The sequence below is a fragment of the Lepidochelys kempii genome, chromosome 8 (genome assembly GCF_965140265.1).
Source record: "Lepidochelys kempii isolate rLepKem1 chromosome 8, rLepKem1.hap2, whole genome shotgun sequence".
Taxonomy (NCBI): Eukaryota; Metazoa; Chordata; order Testudines; family Cheloniidae; genus Lepidochelys; species Lepidochelys kempii.
In genome coordinates this window covers 29,361,904-29,378,808 of record NC_133263.1, presented here as the reverse complement: position 1 = coordinate 29,378,808, position 16,905 = coordinate 29,361,904, and the positions used below count along the sequence as shown (strand labels likewise).

Below are 16,905 nucleotides of genomic sequence, written 5' to 3'. Positions count from 1 at the left end.
GTCAGTCACTTGAACCCATGCACACTTGTTTTGTTGTACTCTGTGTGCTCTTCCTTTGATCTGGATACATTTTTAACTTGTTTGTTGGCTACTGACACTGTCTTTTGTTTTCAGACAAATGAGTGGCTGGAGAGAATTAAAGACTGGGCACTGCGGATTTATTTTTCCAAAGCACTTAAGAGCACAAAGCCCCTGGACAGTCAATGGGACTAGTGTGCCTAAGTCATTTACCTATAGGGTTGCCAACTTCCTACTCGCACAAAACTGAACACCCTTGCCTCGCCCCCTGGCTCTTCTCCGAGGCCTCACCCCCTGCTCACTCCATCCCCCCTTCCCTCTGTTGCTCACTCTCCTCACCTTCATGCACTTGCTAATTTTCACTGGGCTGGCTCAAGGGACGGGGGTGAGGGCTCCAGCTGGGGGTGTGGGCACTGGGGTGGGGTCAGAAATGAGGAGTTCAGAATGTGGTAGGAGGCTCCAGGGTGAGGCAGTTGGTTGGGATGCGGGAAAGGGTGACGGCTCCGGCTGGGGGTGGGGCCAGGGATGAGGCAGGGGGTTGGGATGCAGAAAGGTGCTCCGGGCTGGGGCCAAGAGGGTGGGAGGGGGATCAGGGCTGGGGTAGGGGGTCTGGGTGCAGGCTCTGGGCAGTGCTTACCTCAAGCAGCTCCTGGAAGCAGTGACATGTCCCCCCCCCCCCCCACCCCGCCTCCGGCTTCTATGTGGAGGTGTGGCCAGGCAGTTCTGCGCACTGCCCCGTCCGCAAGCACTGCCCCCACAGCTTCCATTGGCTGTGGTTCCCGGCCAATGGGAGCTGCAGGGATGGCGCTCAGGGTGGGGACAGTGTGCGGAGCCCCCTGGCTGCCCCTATGCATAGGAGCCGGAAGGGGGACATGCCGGCCGCTTCCCAGGAGCTGCACGGTGCGAAGGCTAGCAGGGAGCCTGACAGCCCTGCTGCGCGGCACCGCCAACCAGACAGTCAACGGCCTGGTCAGCGGTGCTGAGTGGAGCTGCCAGGATCCCTTTTCAACAGGGTGTTCTGGTCGAAAACCAGTCACCCTACTTCCAGAAATCCCACCCTGTGCCTCCCTGAAAGTATTCAATATCTCTTTTAGAGCTGGTTGGAACACTTTGGACTAAATGAAATTTCATCAAAATATGCTATTTTGTTGAAGCCAATATATTTTGTGGAAACAAATCTCTTTTGAGAAAGTTTTTGGGGATAGGAGAGACGGCCAGACTTTCTCTCTCACTCTAGCCTGGTGGCTATGGTGCTGGCCTGGGATATGAGAGATCCACGTTTGAGTCCCTTCTCTGTCTGATTCAGGGACTTGAACCTGGGTCTCCTGCATCCTAAGCCTGTGCTCTAACCACCACATTGGAGACAGACAGACACACACAACCCTTCCCTTCATGCACCTGCCCACCCAGCCACCCCCTTCCCTAATAGAAAAGTTCAGGTTTTGATCTGAAAAAACAGACAATTCAACACAATTTCACTTTCATTAAAATGTTCCAGGGGTTTTGGCTTTGTTCCGATGTTGAAAGAAACTAGATTTTGAAACCAAACTTTGAAAGTTGCCATGAAACAGAATTGTCATTATCCAGTCAGTTCTGTTCTCTTTTAACAAAGCTACCAGCATGCTTAAGTGTTGTCTCTCCCCAAACCCTCTCAATTAGCAAAACAATGCTCATCCTGAAGTGCTTTAGGCTGAATGTTGTTACAATGTAGAAATCTAAATTTAAAAGTACTGCAGTGACTCAAATAAGCATAAAAAGTTAAACCTCCTTTTTCATTGCATCTTAGATATTTTAAAACTTGCTGGACTTTACCCCTTGAACTGTACTTTCTTTACTTTAAGAGTGACGAATCCGAAGAGGATGAACCTTGTGCAATAAGTAACAAATGGGCTTATGAGAGGTGCAGTCAGAGATGGTCTCGCCTGGAGAGCATAGAAGGTTTCCCTGAAAAAGGGTCAAGTGCATCAGTCCCAGACAGTCCAAGACTTAAGAGCACTGGTAGTGAGGAGATATCCTTTTCAGACCAAGGAGAGAAGCATGATGTGTCTTCAATTCACAGTACTAGCAGTGGGGACAGTGACATTATCAGCTTCCCTAAGACTTTTGAGGATGTTGAGACCAGCACTAGTTCCTCAAGGTGTTCCTCAAGTAAACTGGCCTCTCCTGACTCTACTTTCAGTTGTTCTCCTTCCCCTAGTGAGTTCTTAAACATCATCAGCGAGGAGAAGCTTTTGGATAAACCATCACAAAAAAAGAAGAGCTTTCTAAAGAAAATGGAGAAACTGCGCATAAGGAGTTCCAGTGTAAAGAGAGCTGCTCAGTCAAAGGCCAAACCCATTATTGGTGAACCTGTTCTTCAGGAGGGACTGAATGAAGAGAAGCTGAAAAACCTTAATTGTGTAGATATTAGTGACCTATCTGACAGCCAGATGAAAAAAAATTCTTCCTATTCTCCCCACACTTGCAGCAGCAGCAGCCAGTCTGAAACCAGCAGCACAGTGAGCACTCCAAGTCCTGTTATCAAAGTCAGGAGTTATGCTAAACGGGGAGGCGTGTATGCGGAGGACTCCGACTCCAGCAAGCTCTCTCTGTGGAATGATGTATCTGAGCAAAACTTCAAAAATGAAATCAATTTGCATGCAAACCAAATGTTTCATGTACCACAAGGCCATAAGCCTGGGACTTTCCCCAAAGCACTTACAAACAGTTTCTTATCTCCAACAGACAACACTTCTGTGAACTGGAGAACTGGAAGCTTTCATGGATGCAGACGGAACAGAATTAGAACTAGTTCTAAGGAGTCTGAGACCCCTCTGAGTCCTCTGTCGTTTATAGATAACAGGCTGAGTATCTATGACAATGTGCCCAGCATTCCTATTCATCTTAATAAGATGGAGATGCCGGAAGTTAGTGACGACGATGTTTTTTCAGAACTAGACAATGTTATGGAACATGTCAATGGGCTCAGAAAGTTAGTCAATCAGTGGACTGAGAAGTTCTCAGATGATGGAGACTCTGATTTTGCGAACGACTCAACTTCTCCGTGTCCATCTTCCCCGAAAGAAATCCACCTTGAGATAAAAAAGCATTCAGAAGAGAAACTGGCAGATCTACCAGCTGCTGATGGAAAACAGAACTTCAAGCATGGCAATGAGCTTGATTCTCCAGAACTGGCATACATAACAGATTCAGAGATGGGATCATCATTATCACATTCCAACAGGTCAGCTTCATTTTTCTTTATAACCTTCCCCTCCTCCTCCTACCCTACCTCCAAGAACTTCCCCTCAGTCCAAAACACAATCACCTTCTCAAAACAATGAGAAATGTAAATCCATTTCAACTAGACAAAAACCGGAACCAACTAGATCCAAGCATTAGGTGCTGTGGTATCACAGTGATGGTCACATAAACACTGAGAGAGATCCAGATCCAAACTTTGTGGCTCATTCCTCTCTCTCATTTGAACTGGTCACACTGGTGCAGTACCTCATAGCCTAGACCTTTTATGTAAAATGCAACCAAAATCTGCTTGGAAAAGGTCACTTTTGAAGTGATTGATTGATAGGACAAAATGTTCCATAGGTGTTCCATTGCTTTAGGCAGAGACTTGACATGAGCAATAAGAACATTCCTTTAACCTAAATAATGTTTACTCCTTAGACATGAGAGGCGACAGTGGTCTACAGAGGAGACTGTAAACTTGGAAAGCCTTTCTGTACAAATAGATAACCAGTCAGCAGCCCACCTAAACCGAATACAGAAACTTGCTTTGTTGAAACTCACTGCTTTAATGGACAAATACTCTCCTTCCAGTAAACAGGGCTGGAACTGGTAAGTTGTTGTGTTAACATATTCTACTTCAGGAAAGATGACAGTTGGCAAAAGCAGGTGGATACCTTACCCTGCTCTGAACTGAGTATGCACATCTGGAGTGAAATCCTGATCCCACTCTCTCAATGGGAGTTTTGCTACTGATTTGAGTGGGGCCAGGATTTCACCCGGACTGTCACCCTTTCCTGCAGTTTGGCATTATTGATAACTTAAATAACAGTCCAAGCTTTCTTCCAAAGGTTGCCCGTTCATAGGGCTTTTCTCTGAAACAACTTCTCTGAGACAAAGGGAATTAGGGTCTAGGACAGAGACCCACTCCAACCCCTTCTTTCCTGGTTGTAGCTTAAATAAATAAATAAAAATTCACCTGCCATTGTGATCGGCAATAACAATTCTGCGTCTTTATGTAGGGTTCTAACTCCTGAATGTAGGGACACAACAGAGGAACCTGCCTCTCTCTCATAAGGATGGGAGTGTATTCTGCAAGAGTTTCAGCTTGAAATGAGGATTTCTTTATGGGAGCTGCACCCTGCTAATTTAAGGGACTTCTGACACACAGCCTAGGCTGTCGCTGTATTTTTAAGTGTTGATTTCTTTGTGCTGCCATGAGTGTAATAAGGCTGCAGCATTTGGGGAAGGAACAGAGGTGGCACACACCTTCCTAAATGTGCACAGCATAAAGAGAGGGCTTTTTGGAGGGGGGAGGGGAGATTCCCAGTGCCCCCTGCTCTAAACTGCCTGAATGGAAGGGCAGCTAATGGTTCGAATGTATTTATTTTTGTTTTCAGGACTGTTCCAAAGTTCATTAGAAAAATCAAAGCCCCTGACTATAAGGATAAAAATGTATTTGGGGTCCCATTACTGCTAAATGTTCAGCGAACAAGCTATCCGCTTCCAAAGAGCATTATCCAGGCCATGGAGTACTTAAGAAGCCACTTTCTTGACCAGGTATATATATAAAACAAACCTAAGTATGACTTGAGTGACCCTTCATTCCATGGATGTTTTTAACTTGGAGCCCGTAGAGAGCTGACCGCCAGTTTCTTTTGCTTTGTCAACCCTTTCAAGGACATTCTTTCCTCTCAAAGGCTTCTAACGGTGGTGTCTGAACAGGCGTGAGTGGGCACCCTGCATGGAATAGCGATATTGTTCTCCTTTTGTGGATACCTTATTTCCACCCCAGTATAAATTTATCTGTCGTTCTTTGTCTATAGCACCTGCAGCTGTTCCGTTCACTTGGCAAATGTGGGTAAACTGCCTTCTTTTAATGGTACTTTAGTGGTAAAAAGCAAAATCTAACACCTGTAGCACCCTTTGTCTCTGCTCTGTACAGTCTGAAAGCATTGCAACATCTGAATTCTCATTTTACATCTCTAAGAATTGGGCTGTATCTTTTCATGGCATATAATAGGGCTGTGATTACATTTATCCGCTGCTCTGAAGATATTTGCAGATTAGTGCCCACAATTATGAGCCACATGCTATATGCTGCGATACCTCTGTAATATGGATAGGGAAAGTTTGTAAAGTTAGAAGTTTTCCATCTCTCTCCAACTGTTTGGATCACAAATCTAGTTAGGGTTCATTAATCTTTTTCTCGTATAACTTAAACCCATGGAGGGTTGTGGGTTTTTTATTTTCGTTTTTTTAAAAAAAGATTCAGTTCACTTAGAAAACTCATTTTACATGAGTCCTGGATTTGGGATAAAGACTGTCTTCATTGAAAACTAAACTGGCTGAAGTGGGGAGCTGCTTTGTATGTCATTGTGTGCATATTAAAGGAAGATCTGTCAATACAGTGTTTAATTTGCAGATTTGTGTAGACATGTATAACCAAATATTATGCAAATGAAAAAATGATCTAAATACATATTATGGTGTTAGTGTACAAATTTATATCTTGCAGTTAAAAATGGAATATATATTCCGTGACAATGTCAAAACATGTCATTTCAATAGTGTCACTTTGGTTAATTTGGCTTTGACTTTATATTATGTTAAAACATTAACTTTACTATATATTAAAATATATAACACTAAATACTTTAATATTATAAAAGTTGAAACAAAATTAATTGAAATGATGATATTGAAATGACATGTTTTGACATTATCCAAATTGAATTTTTCAGAATTTTTTGTCTCATGGAAAATTAAAAAATTTCCAATTTTCATTCCAAACTGAAATTAACTTATTTGAAATATTGGAATTTTCCACAAAATGGAAATTCTGGTTTTCATCCAACTCTAAATAATAGGTATGTGAAACTTTATGCAGTTGGATATCCAGCTCAGTGCTTAATGCAGTTACCTAGGTATTAATTTAAATTCATACTTCTGTATAAACCCTTTTCTCTTTGATACACAACACCCAAAGTGCACTCGCAACTTGCAGACCTAGTGTTAACATCTTATCCTGTTGATATAAACTGAGAGAGCCAATACAAATTGATTTAAAAGGGAAAAAAAAAATCCTACATGAAAAGTCTTCAGTGAGGACTCTCACTCTTGGGTTAACTGATGCACCAAGAGTTCCAGTGTGGTTCAGCTGGAGAATAGGGAATTTCCAAGCTGTTTCTAAAGAGATCAGAGTGCATTGGTAGTAGCTGACTTTTCAAAGCAATGCCGGGGATATATTTTAATGTACCTGTGAGCAAAATCATGTCCCATGTACAGTGTGTGCATGTACAGCCATCATAAGTACTTCAGTGTCCGAGTTAAGGAGAAAAATTGCTTATTCTGACTTAGGTTATGTCTGTCTGTTCTCTTAATAGGTTGGCCTGTTCAGAAAATCAGGCGTTAAATCTAGGATCCTTTCTTTAAGGGAAATGAATGAAAATGACCCAAACAATGTAACTTATGAAGGGCAGTCGGCGTTTGATGTGGCAGATATGGTAAAGCAGTATTTCCGAGATCTTCCTGAGCCTATATTCACTAGCAAGCTTTGTGAATCCTTCCTCCACATCTATCAGTGTATGTAATTTTTTAAATTTTCTGAGTTTCTTGGACATTTAGGCCAAAAGTCATGTCTGATTTTGTGTGCTCCATATTTTGAGAATCCAACATTTATGCTGCTGGGGGCGTGACTTTTCAGAAGTTCTGAGCATCTTTAAGCCCAGTTGAAGTCAATGGGAGCTGCAGGTGCTCAGCACTTCTCAAATAAGATCCTGTGTGTCTCAAGATGGGCTTCTAAAATCAATATGAAAATATTGGTCTCCGATTATATGACAAATATAATCTCTTTTCCTCACCCTTGTGTGTTCTCTCTCTCTGTCACACACATTCCCTTTAACAGTACTCTGTGGTTGGTGTTCTGACTTGATTTTTAAATGGTTGTTTCTGTATATTAAATTAGGGCATAATCTGTTACTCTCACTGAGGAGCACCTGACTATGCAAGTAGTCTTGTTCATTTCAATAAGACTGCACCTTGAGATCAGGTACTTCTTAGCATGAGTGCAGGTTCTTTGGTATGGCATTTTCACTGGAAATACCAGCTGATTCCTATGTCTTCTGTCAGCCAGTCTACATTGTCTGAAAGAAGAATAAACCATAAGGCAAACTACATCATTTGCAATTGTTTGGAATTAGTTCTGTCTCCAATAGTTTGTTTTAATTGAATTTATTTTTGAGATACAGCGATGCAGCAAGAACTTATTCTGGAGGCATGTGATGTTGGTGCCTCAAGGTTTTTTAATGACAATCTTTTCTGTAACCTGGAAAAGGCATTTAAACCTTAAATAAGCACAAGCTTTCTAAAAAGATTAAATCTTGAGTTTTGTTACATTACATTACTTTACTTTGACACGAGGAACATGTGTCCTGCTGCCTGGAGGCAAAGCCTTGACTACAGGAGTCCTAGTTGCTTGTTATTTCCTGTCTGTAGAATATGGAATAATATCCTAATCTCTGGGTAAAGATTTTTTTTTTAAAATTTAAAATAAAGATTTTAAATAAAAAAAGCTGTTTTTAAAGTAAACAGTTGTTCCTGTTTAGCCTACCCCAGTGGGCACTCTGCTTCTGGAGTAAGTATGGCTGAACAGGGAGTTATTCAGGAATAACTGTCTTTGAATAACTCCAGGTATAGACAAGCCCTTATCTGGATTTTAAACAGACTTAAGAAACTGAAATAAGGCTATCAGGAAGAGCTTTAAGACCAGCTGAAATAAACCACTTTGTACACCTCTTGTGGAGGCTTAAATTAACTGGCTTTACTAAACTGGTGCAAATAGATGTGTCGACACCCGGAATGGTGGCTTTTAGGGTCTTTGCCATCTCTGAGGACTGTTCTATGATCCTGAGTAATGGGAGAACTGATGTATGGAATTGATGCCCTATTTAGGGGATATTGTGTTCGTTCTTTTATTTAATGTTTTATCTTATCAAACTCTCTCATGAGTTTCCTAATTCTTCTATCTTCAGATTTGCCAAAGGATCAACAGTTTCATGCAGTCCAGGCTGCCATTCTTCTGCTCCCAGACGAAAACCGGGAAGCTCTGAAAATCCTTCTCTTCTTTCTCCGAGAAGTAGTTGCTTTTGTTGAGGAAAACCAGATGACTCCGACCAACATTGCAGTCTGTCTCGCGCCATCCTTGTTTCATCTCAATACTTTAAGGCGAGAGAGTTCATCATCATCTAGGTATCGTCGTAACAGCTGAACTGTTAAATGAGAGGTTTCAGAGTAACAGCCGTGTTAGTCTGTATCCGCAAAAAGAAAAGGAGTACTTGTGGCACCTTAGAGACTAACAAATTTATTTGAGCATAAGCTTTCGTGAGCGACAGCTCACTTCATCGGATATTGTTGCTTATTAAAATTAAAATCACTCAGTCCCCCTGGCATCCTTATCACCAAACAGAATTAGTACCTGAGATAGCTACGAGCTGGAAACTAGCTGCAGGAGCTTGAATGTGCAGCTGGGTTTTTACATGTAAATACTAACAGGAGTTAGGAAGCCCACTCCTACCCACTTCTGTGGAATACAGCCATCTCTATTGCATGTTACCTGAGTGCAAGCAGAATTATAAAAAGCAAACTTCGTCAGGAAGACTATTCTGACCCCTCTCTTCATAAGGCACAGACGGAGTGGGTTTTTTGCTATCTCCTTTGGTGTAGATATTGGGAGAAATCTAATCTGAGTTTTTTGTAGTGGAATCAGGCTAAGCTAATGCAAATGATAGATCTTGCCACCTTCAGAATTATATGCGAGGCCCGTGTTAACTAACACTTTGTGCATCCACAAAGAGGAGAGTTGTCTTAGCGTATGATGCTCAGAGATAACTAGGGCCCAGACTACTTAGGGCTTTGAAGAACAGGACCTTAAAATTGATCTCGTATTTGACAGGGAGCCAGAAGAGCAGGAGGGTGATGTATTCTCATCTCCCCTAAGGACAGGGCTGTCACATATGGGACAAATCTGGAGCACTTCCAGATTTTTTTTTTTTTTTTGAACAGGCAAGGTACATTTTGGCTCATTTTATTTATACAGTCAACATGGCACAGAAAAACTCTCATTTAACAAAAAGAAAAGGAGTACTTGTGGCACCTTAGCGACTAACCAATTTATTTGAGCATAAGCTTTCGTGAGCTGCTCACTCAGATTAGATTTCTCCCAATATCTACACCAAAGGATATAGCAAAAAACCCACTCCGTCTGTGCCTTATGAAGAGAGGGGTCAGAATAGTCTTCCTGACGAAGTTTGCTGCTCACGAAAGCTTATGCTCAAATAAATTGGTTAGTCAATTCTGCTTGCACTCAGGTAACATGCAATAGAGATGGCTGTATTCCACAGAAGTGGGTAGGAGTGGGCTTCCTAACTCCTGTTAGTATTTACATGTAAAAACCCAGCTGCACATTCAAGCTCCTGCAGCTAGTTTCCAGCTCGTAGCTATCTCAGGTACTAATTCTGTTTGGTGATAAGGATGCCAGGGGGACTGAGTGATTTTAATTTTAATAAGCAACAATATCCGATGAAGTGAGCTGTCGCTCACGAAAGCTTATGCTCAAATAAATTTGTTAGTCTCTAAAGTGCCACAAGTACTCCTTTTCTTTTTGCGGATACAGACTAACACGGCTGCTACTCTAAAATATCCTAATTGTGTAACATTTACTGGCAGTTTATGCAGTGATGGAGGTTCTTCTAGGTAGAATCAGTACAGTAACCTCTGAGAATGCTCATTCAGGATCTAGTCTAGCCTCAATGCAAGTTCTTGTTTGTTTCCTATACAGTATGGCTGTGCTTGTGGATAAACTTGTTTCGAGGCAGGAAAGGGCTGTTTTCTTTTGACAAAAACATCATGCCCTTGTCAAAGCAGATGCTTCTTCATCTTATGCAATCTAATGATAAGGATATTACGTTCCATTTAGGTGAGGAAGCATATCACATACATGGTATTTGTGCATTTCAGATTTAATGACACTCTCTGAGAAAAGTAAATAGAGATGAAAAATGTGAAGAATTTGCTTTTAAGAAGCACAAAGCATCTCAAGATGCATATCTGCCTGTAAAACAAGTCCTGTGATGCTCAGCTCTTGCTGGGAAGAGCTAACACTGAAGCTGAAACAATGACAGGGCTGCTGATCATAGTCAGAGAAGACGTGAGTGGAGCCAGGAATGTGGCAGAGTGATTGATAGCTTTTCAATTGCAAATCCTGACCAGAATTAAGCAATCTGTAATGTTTGGGAGATTGAGACTCATAGTTTAGTGGTTTGTACCATTTGGATTTACTTTTAACTCTACATTGCAACAGCAAGGAGCCTAAAATCATTTTAGAAACAAGGGTGCTTTGAATCTTAAGTTCAAATAATTAGTTAATATTTTATTTTAGGATTCAGACTTCAAAGGGACATATTCTAAAAGGCTCTAAGGAATAGTCAAGGGTCCTTATTGCCCGCACTTTTTTAAAAGTTGTTCAGTAGGAATGTTCCAAGATAAAGCTATTGTGAGTGAGTGTTACTAGTGTCATATAAAGATTATGTCTGGAAAGAGCCTAAAATGCTGGTAACACGAGTTAGCAAAACATAGCAATATGGCAGCACTTCTGAGGATTGTGATGATTTTATAAAAAGTCTTTAGACAGAGTACATAGGTGACTGATATAACTAAACACTTAACTCATGCTGAACACATCAATGAGAGCTCATTAATTTCTTTGGCTAATCCTGTCTAATTACTGTTCAGTAAAAGATTGTATTACTTGTAAAATTTTGGTAAGCCTCAGTAGCACTAGTGCACCTTGGTATCTCAGCAGTTTGGTTCAAGGCTACCATTTCTATGCAGCTTACTTTCAAGATTACTGTAGCTTTCACAATGTTGTCCATGTGAAAGTGATGACAGAAGACTTGTCTAGTGAAGCTGTTTGTGTACAGAACTCATTGTAACACAGAAATTCAGAAACCAGAGTAAATGAGGAAATTCCCTAGAGCTTCCAGGCTGATGATGATGTGTTTCACCTCTTTTTAAATTTTTTTTATTTAGTCTGCTGTGCCTTTAAAAAAAATCCTTGTTAACCCTCTCTCTAGGTCCAGCCAGAGGAAGTACAGCCTGGGAAAACCAGACCAGAGAGATTTGAGCGAAAATCTGGCAGCCACCCAAGGCTTGGCCCACATGATAATGGAGTGCAACAGACTCTTCCAGGTATGTCTCTTGCTATAACACCCCCTATGTTACAACGTTACGGAAAGTGTCCATCATGTTCATTAGAAAAGTGAATATGCCAGTAGGATTCTCCAGCCCTGAAGCTTAAACTGGACATGCCTGCAAGTTCTTTGCTGCCTATTGGCAAGAGTAAATGTCCTTCTGTTGTTTCTTGAATACAATTTAAAATAATCCAAACAACCCCTGAAGCAAACCCTGAAGGTTTGTTTTTTTTATTGAGGATGAAAGTGAGTCATAACTTGGCCCAGGGAAACTATCCTGTTGCTCTTTCTTCTGCTTGCAATTCCTAATGCTTTGGTGTGGTATCTGTGTCCTACTGACCTTAATACAGGGAGAATTCTGTTGTCGAGGTCATTGTATCTGCTGTACAGTACTTGGATGGCAAAATGTGATTCTGCCGTTTCTTTCTTCCTGTGATTAAACCCAGTCCTCCGAGGCTCTGGATATATCTGTGTGCTTCGGGGGGTGGGCCCGAGCCACAGAGGTTGAGGTGGGGTTTGGGTTTTGGTTCAGCCCCACTGTATTGAGAGCTCAGAACCAGGATTCTTTTTAAGACCCAACTCCGAGTTTATTTAAGATGTCCCATTTCTGTGCAGTTGTTTTTTTCAGCTGGCTTGGCTTAGGACAGCGTTTCTAAATGTATTACCAGTTAGAGATAGAAATAACTTGGCAACCTCACCTGGCAATGCTTACCCCACGGGCGTATGCCTCCAGGAATCCTCTATATCCAGCATTTAACTGACTCAGGTAGGGCATCTCTACAACCCTGAGCTGAGTGTAGCCTACGTGCAGGCAGTGAGCAGCCCCTTCTATCTGTGGGATGCAGGGCTCTAATGATAAGCGTGTAACCAAGGGAACTCACCATCCCAGAGTGATTTAAAACATCCTTCACAAGGGGGAATGTGCACGTTCCCCCTCGCTGGAGCCCTTGGGGAAGGCAGCTAATTGCATACTCTCCTCCCTCATTTTTCCTCTTCCTGTGAAGGCTGCTGTCAGTTGGTTAGCTCCCTCCAGCAAGCTAACTGACCTGCACGTGGGAGTCTGCAATTACGCTGTTGAGGCAAGAGCTGGATAAGGATCAAGAATCAGTCTGGCATCCAGGCACTTCTGCCACTCCCCTTGGCAGCATTCACATGTCTGTTAATTGGTGCCAGGCTGTCCCTTCCACCTTGGTGCTGAAATGGCCCGTTGAAAAAACTTCAGCTTCATGGAGGGCCATTGGAGCTTTCCAAAATACCTTCACAGGCAAGGAGGGTGGGATGTTCCAGTCCCTCCAGCCTCCTCCCTTGGCTTATTTCAGAGTAACAGCCATGTTAGTCTGTATTCGCAAAAAGAAAAGGAGTACTTGTGGCACCTTAGAGACTAACCAATTTATTTCATCCGATGAAGTGAGCTGTAGCTCACGAAAGCTTATGCTCAAATAAATTGGTTAGTCTCTAAGGTGCCACAAGTCCTCCTTTTCTTCTCCCTTGGCTTAGGCATCCAGGTTCAGTGTTGGCCTGTATTTGAAGGGTGAGCATGGGAAAGAAATGTTGCAGTATGGGGGTGGGGAGGGGGCATAGAAAAGGAATGGGGGGGTGGGGGAAGAAGCTGCAAAGAACAGGGTGGAAAAGAAGAGCCATCACCTCCTGCAACAGATTCTGGTGCATAACATATATAAACGAAAGGAGTAGTGAAAGTTCAGGGTTTTGTTCCCGGCCTTGCCACTGGCTGTGCCACATAGGGCAAGTCACATGGGCCTGGGCTGGGGTAGCTACAGATGCAAACCCCCAATGTAGATGCACTCTGCCAGTTTCAGAGGGGCCTGGTAAGCCCCACTCAAGCAAACCCCTTTTTGCAGTGGTGCGGGATGTGCCTCTGACAGATTTGCAGCCGTGTCGCTACCACTGAGGAGCCTATAATTATTGTGTCTGTAAAATGGGGATAATAGCTCACTTGCTGAGAAGCTAGGTCAATTTTGCAAAGCAGCTTGGGAGACTCCATAGAGCGGGACACTAATGAAGTGTTGTGCGTTGTTTGCTCTGGAGAAGAGCTCTGTCTCCCTATGCAAGCATACCTGCAACCCTCTGCACTCTTCCATTAACCATATCACAGCTTCTCCCAGACTGGCCAAACTCTTTCATTGCGGGAGAGGCTTCCTTATCAGAGAAGAATTCTCAGCCCATTAAGTCAGTCTCTTGTGGTGATGGAGTTGGCTGTACTTTTTAATGAGACCTTGGAATACTCTTTCACTCTCTTTTTGTGAAAAGAAAAGGAGTACTTGTGACACCTTAGAGACTAACAAATTTATCTGAGCATAAGCTTTCCACAGTATGCATCCGATGAAGTGAGCTGTAGCTCACGAAAGCTTATGCTCTAATATATTTGTTAGTCTCTAAGGTGCCACAAGTACTCCTGTTCTTTTTGTGGATACAGACTAACACGGCTGCTACTCTGAAAACTCTCTTTTGTGTATACTCTCCCTAGTAGGTTTCAGAGTAGCAGCCGTGTTGGTCTGTATCCGCAGAAAGAAAAAGAGTACTTGTGGCACCTTAGAGACTAGGTGCCACAGGTACTCCTTTTCTTTCTCCCTAGTAGGCAGGCCTGTCCTCCCTCCTATGCAGCCAATGGCCCCACAATAATCAGTGTGATGGCTGGCTCCACAGCCTGGGCCAGCGTAGTATAAAAGATGTAAGCAGTTCCCCAGGCATGCTCTGTAAGATCAGGCAAGTTGTGTACATGCAAAGGAGATGGTGTATCTCATCTCCGATCAGTCATCTCTACCTTGTTGTCAGTAAGCCAGGAACTGCTGCTGAGAAATGGAAATTCCTGTCTGAACCTTACTCTGTCTCTTGGTATGAGCCAGAAAATGCTGTAACCTCCCTACCTGGAACATTTGAGGCTGTGGCTTTCATCTGAAATTGATCTAGATAGCCTAACCCACAGAAAAGCAAGCCGTGCTCCTTTACCTCTGTTTCTGTCTCTGCAGAATTAATATAAATTCTTCTTAGAGGTGTTGGGATTTAATAAGCAGCGTTTTTAAACACATTTATAGACAGAATACACTTTTAATGGGACTTAGTCATTTGATTTCCTGAGATAAAATAGTATAGTTAAAGCCTCAACACAGATGGGTGTGAAGCAACTAACCCCACATTGCACACTGAAGTGGTGAAAGAGCAAGGGGTTTAATGTAGGAATCCCACTACAGTGCTCCAACTCTGAGAGAGGAGGTCATTCCTTAAACTAGCTTTCCTATTGCTCAGGGCGGTGGTTTTTATTTTCACATCTAGTGCTATAAAATGTGTTGGGCTGCTCCTGATTGCTGATCATTCATTCACAGTCTCGCCGCATTAGCAAGTCCAGCTCTTCCAAGGAACGCTTTAGAATATTCATTGGCACTTGCTTTTGCGCTTGTAACTTTTACATAAAGAGTCTCCAGTAGTGAGTTCACATTCACTTAAGGATCATTATCCTAGTAGATTTTTCTCCCAGTGTAAGAATAAATGTAATGGAACTGTGCTTAGAATCCAACATCCCCTCCCCTTGCAGATGCCCGACTATTGCCTGGATCAGTGTTGTGATGACTTATATGAACAGAATGGCTTGAGTGAAAGGACTTCTAATCAGACCGCCTCAATGAGGCACTCCATGCTGATTTCCCTTGAGAACTCCATGCAGGACTTGCTGCGAGATGCCAAGGAAAAGTTCAAGAGCTGGGTTACTTGTTCAAACTTGGAACGTGTGGAATTGGCGAATAAAAAGGTAAATCTGATGCTGGGGTGTTAGCAAAGATGGAAGTTAATAATTATGCACCTTTCTGAGCTTGTGGGTGTGCTGAAACTAGCTGTGTTTCTGCCTAACATCCATTCAGGAAATGCCCCAGAGCCCTTTCGAGCTAGCAGCAACTCTCTGGTGCCTTTTATTTATAGTCTAGTATTAATCAAAGTTGAGTTGCCCACTTGTGACTTGCACGCCCTTCATCTATGGCACACCCTTATCTGGGCAAGATATCCATCTTGTAGGAGAAAGTTAAGATACCAGATAAGTTAAGTTCATTGTAGATACCAGAAACATGAGTACTCATAATCCATGCTGACTGGGCAGTTTATTCATATTATAAAGCCCCCTTTACTACACTTTGTCTCCTAGAACCATTCTTCTATAACACACACCTTGTTGAAAGGCTGTGTAGATTTCTGCTGGAGGGAGGGAGTGGTGGAACGGATCACTAAATCTACTCCTAGTAGACTACTAGTGTCCATTAATTGTCTTCTAAGGTGGAAGATAACTACCATGTCCGCTTATGGAAGGCATCCACTGAAATCGATGCCACTTCTAAAGTAATCCTCCAGCGCATACTGACAGAGCAGCATCTGTGGGACCCAAGTCTGCAGCAGGCTAAAATACTAGAGACCTGGGATGATGAAACAGATGTTTATCACTATACAAGAGAAAGCATGTCACCCCTCCTGCCACGGGAGTATGTGGTTTTGAGGTAAGGAAATGATTTGACTTTTCTCGTTGGTTTCCCAAACACAATTTATAGCCCAACTTTGGTGCGTGTTGCTTCCCAGCATTTGATGCTGGGTTGTTCCAGTTCCACGTCAATCAAAAAGGGGTGCAGTTCCCTGTGGTTTCAGGATAACTACTGAGTAACTAACCACCAATCTGATTGTACATTATTGTGATACAGTGTATACTGCGGTAATGCCTAGAGCCCTCATTTGCCAGGCAAATGTGCCACATATGACAATAACAGTCTTCCCCAAAGAGCTTACAGACTCGGTAAGAGGCTTACACTGATGAGATTCAGAAATTGTTGCCACATTCCTGCCTCTTTTCTTCTAAAAATTATAGCACAACTGCAAACGTTTGTTGTCGTAGCTGTATTATCTCCCAGTGCGAGAAACCTTGGTTTGTGTCTGGGAAAAATGTAAATTCTAGCCCGCTATGACAATGAATAGATCCTATTCTATCACTCTTTCTTCCTAAGAAGGTATAGGCGGGAGACTTGGATTGATTGATTGAGATCTGCTCAGGTGATTTAGGCTCCTGGATCTACTTGAGCAGATCGTTGTGCTCATGTGTAGTGTCGTTTCATGTGTGTGCAGGACTCTGGTTATCAGTGCAACTGCGCCGCTGTAACACTTACTGAAGATGCTACCTACGCCGACATGATCGCTTTTTCTGTGGGCGTACGTTATCCACCTCCCAGAGAGGCGGTAGTTATGTTGACAGGAGCCCTCCCATTGACATAGCGCTGTCTATACAGGGGGGTAGGTCAATTATAACTATGTAACTCAGGGGTATGGATTTTCCACACCCCTGAGCAATATATTAACGTAAGTGTGTAGTGTAGATTAGGACTTAGTTAGCTCCTCTGTATGTCTCTTCTATATGGATTGTAAACTGTTC

The 16,905-nt window shown here is 42.7% G+C and overlaps 1 protein-coding gene across 8 annotated transcripts in view; it reads left to right on the top strand.

The window, feature by feature from the left end:
- The window catches only part of LOC140915737 (rho GTPase-activating protein 7-like), a 171,297-nt gene that overhangs the window by 149,893 nt on the left and 4,499 nt on the right, over positions 1-16,905 (top strand). For all 8 annotated transcript variants that reach the window (XM_073355942.1, XM_073355940.1, XM_073355939.1 and 5 more), the window contains 8 exons: positions 1,860-3,241; positions 3,682-3,852; positions 4,641-4,800; positions 6,627-6,825; positions 8,274-8,490; positions 11,373-11,487; positions 15,040-15,252; positions 15,768-15,985. In XM_073355942.1, the coding sequence (XP_073212043.1) occupies positions 1,860-3,241; positions 3,682-3,852; positions 4,641-4,800; positions 6,627-6,825; positions 8,274-8,490; positions 11,373-11,487; positions 15,040-15,252; positions 15,768-15,985 (2,675 nt within the window). The remainder of the gene's footprint in view (positions 1-1,859; positions 3,242-3,681; positions 3,853-4,640; positions 4,801-6,626; positions 6,826-8,273; positions 8,491-11,372; positions 11,488-15,039; positions 15,253-15,767; positions 15,986-16,905) is intronic.